This window comes from Epinephelus moara, chromosome 16 (assembly GCF_006386435.1).
Source record: "Epinephelus moara isolate mb chromosome 16, YSFRI_EMoa_1.0, whole genome shotgun sequence".
NCBI classification, from domain to species: Eukaryota; Metazoa; Chordata; class Actinopteri; order Perciformes; family Serranidae; genus Epinephelus; species Epinephelus moara.
Window position 1 is genome coordinate 28,167,332 of NC_065521.1, and position 2,831 is coordinate 28,170,162.

The 2,831-nt window shown below is 37.7% G+C and overlaps 1 protein-coding gene across 1 annotated transcript in view; it reads right to left on the reverse strand.

Annotated features, from left to right (window-relative positions):
• LOC126403118 (cytochrome P450 3A30-like) overlaps nucleotides 1-2,831 on the reverse strand; it is an 8,194-nt gene that overhangs the window by 3,757 nt on the left and 1,606 nt on the right. Inside the window, exons 2-5 of the mRNA XM_050065583.1 lie at nucleotides 1,767-1,860; nucleotides 1,623-1,675; nucleotides 1,434-1,533; nucleotides 1,219-1,332 (exon numbers count right to left, since the gene is read on the reverse strand). Of these exons, the coding sequence (XP_049921540.1) occupies nucleotides 1,219-1,332; nucleotides 1,434-1,533; nucleotides 1,623-1,675; nucleotides 1,767-1,860 (361 nt within the window). The remainder of the gene's footprint in view (nucleotides 1-1,218; nucleotides 1,333-1,433; nucleotides 1,534-1,622; nucleotides 1,676-1,766; nucleotides 1,861-2,831) is intronic.

The window sequence follows — 2,831 nt, forward strand, 5'->3', positions numbered from 1 at the left end:
TGTGAGGCAAATTGTGATTTGTGATATTGGGCTTTATAAATAAAATTGATTGATTGATTGATCATTGCAATATTTAACTGGACTTATACAAAAAGTTATGAAGGAATATGTTGTGCGAACCCATTTCCTCATAAAGAGGCAAATTCTTGCTAAAAAATGTAATTTAATTTAATTTTAATAACCTTCACAGGGAACCTGTAAGTGTGACATATCACATTATCCTACATTGTTTCCCATTTAAAATGGATGTGTTATTGGTGCTTTGACGTCATTTTAATAATTTAAAATGAATAATGAATCATGACCTAGTTACTCAAGGTAATCCAAAGTAGGGATGCACCGATCCGATATCTGGATCGAATATCGGCCCCGATATCATCAAAATAGATGGATCGGGTATCGGAAAATGCAACCTATACCTGAGGCGATCCTTTCCCGTTAAATCTATTGCGACGCGAGCTACGTCATCTGTTTCATCTTATCTTAGGAAAGAACTGTGTAGTCATCAATGCCTAATGCCTCTAGTCTTTTCTGTTCTACATGTAAAGGTATATAGCTTTTTAGGTCAACCATGGTATTGGATCACTATCGGGTATCGGCTGATACTCAAAGCCACAGCATCGCGATTGGTATTGAACCCGAAAAAGCTGGATCGGTACATCTCTAATCCAAAGACCTTGTTTTGTTCAGTTTCATGCATCAACTATCTTCTTTCTACCAAAGTACACGCACCAATCATATCACTGCACAAACAGTATGCATCTACTGCTAGATCACCTAGCACCACTGAGCTATCTGTAACATTACAGCTCAGCCGAGAAGGACAGCATTAATGTTTACTTACATAGCACTGTCTTAAGCACAAGCCTCTGGTCTAATGAGTAGATGCCTGTTCCTTCTGCTCAGTGATACAGTTGGCAGGTGTGGTTTGGTAGAAAGAAAATAGTTCCTATGTGAAACTGCCTACAACAAGGTCTGTGGATTACCAGGGTCATGATGTCTGGAAAGAGACCTTGCTGTTGAGTTTTTTAAATGTTGGCACTTTGAGCACCACTAGCCGAGTGCTATAAAGTTCCATTATTTGATATCTCCAACACTCAGAAACTCACACCAAAACAATCTAGATTGATAAATAGCACTTCAGGTAAGAGGAAAAATGTGTTGTTTTTTTTATTTGGGGGTAAAGTGACCCTTCATAGATTCAGTGTGCTTATGAACCTCTTTCAGGCGTCCGCTGGTGAATGAGGGAGACAGTACACTGCGGATCCTTCTCCATTCCTCATCTTCGACTACTGATACAGCATCACTTAAGGGCCCATTTAGGCCAAAATCCTAAACCACACACAAACAGGATGCCTTCTTCATATTGTGTTCTTCAATTAGTTATGAGGTATTAACTTTGAGAACTGCCCCAATGCTGTTTTTTTCCTCACCCGTCTGTTGGTGAAGACAGAATAACACTCTTTAACCAACACTGTTTTGATCATTTCTGTGTCCATTATGGCCAAGACAGGCTGCCTGCCATCGTACAACCTTGAAATGCATTAGCAACAAGTCAGTTAAAGCCTTGGAGCACTGCATGAGAAATGTATGGTAAGGTATATTCTTGCACACACACTTACCCCCACATCTTTCCATATTTCTGATAGCATTCTGTGTCAAAGTTGTGGATGCCCTGAGGAAGGAAATAAGAGTGGTGTGACAAAGGTATCAAAACATTCAGTATCCTTTTAGATCACCGTACTAATATGACATAAGCATCTCACCTTTGTGTAACCCAAAAATGTCCCAATGAAGGGAAAAGGTCTGGGTCCAGGGATGCCCATTTTCTTGAAAAAGCCATATGGAGCATATCCATACCTGAGGATAAAGAAGAGGAGGGTTGAGCATTGTTTGGGTTTTTTCCAATGCCAGGGCTGAAAAAATTATTTTAAGACAGTACCAGTGCTTAAACGGTGCCTGAAGCCATATTAAAAAAAGTTAACTATTAAGAAATTCACATAATAAATAAAAACTAACCCAACTGCAACAATTTAACACTGAATTACATGTTATTTAGTGTTGAATAACATGTAGATAAAAAGTAGATAATTTTACTTGTTTTTAAAAATCTTTGCAAGTTAAATTTTTCTTTTCTGTTGGCAGATATTTTTTCTTATTTTAGGTAATATTTTCCCCTTTTAATGTTTTTTTTTCTTCTTGTTTTTGAAAGCCGACTATAAGCAGTGCACCTACATTACTAAATAGAGTAAAATAAATAAATTAAAAAAAGCCTCACTACCTCTCCAACCTTGGAGCAAGACACACATGGTTCATTGTTATTTAACCAAAGTCGCTATTTAACATCTCTCTGTAGTCATCATGCATCTTTCAGTGGTTTTGTGTCCCTTTTTGTCTCTCTGTAGTTGCTTCGCATCTCTTTATTGTCTCATTGTGGTTATTTTGTGTCTCTTTGTGGTCATTTTGTGTCACTTTGTGGTTATTTTGTGTCTCTGTGGTCATTTTGTCCCTCACTGTGGTTATTTTTTGTCTCTTTGTGATCAATTTGTGTTACTTTGTGGTCACTTTGTGTCTCTTTGTGGCCACTTTGTGTCTCTTTGTGGTTATTTTGTGTCTCTGTGGTCATTTTGTGTCTCATTGTGGTTATTTTGTGTCTCTTTGTGGCCACTTTGTGTCTCTTTGTGGTTATTTTGTGTCTCTGTGGTCATTTTGTGTCTCATTGTTGTTATTTTTTGTCTCTTTGTGATCAATTTATGTTACTTTGTGGTCATTTGTTGTCACTTTGTGGTCATGTTGTGTCTCTTTGTGGTCATTTTGTGTCTCATTGTGGT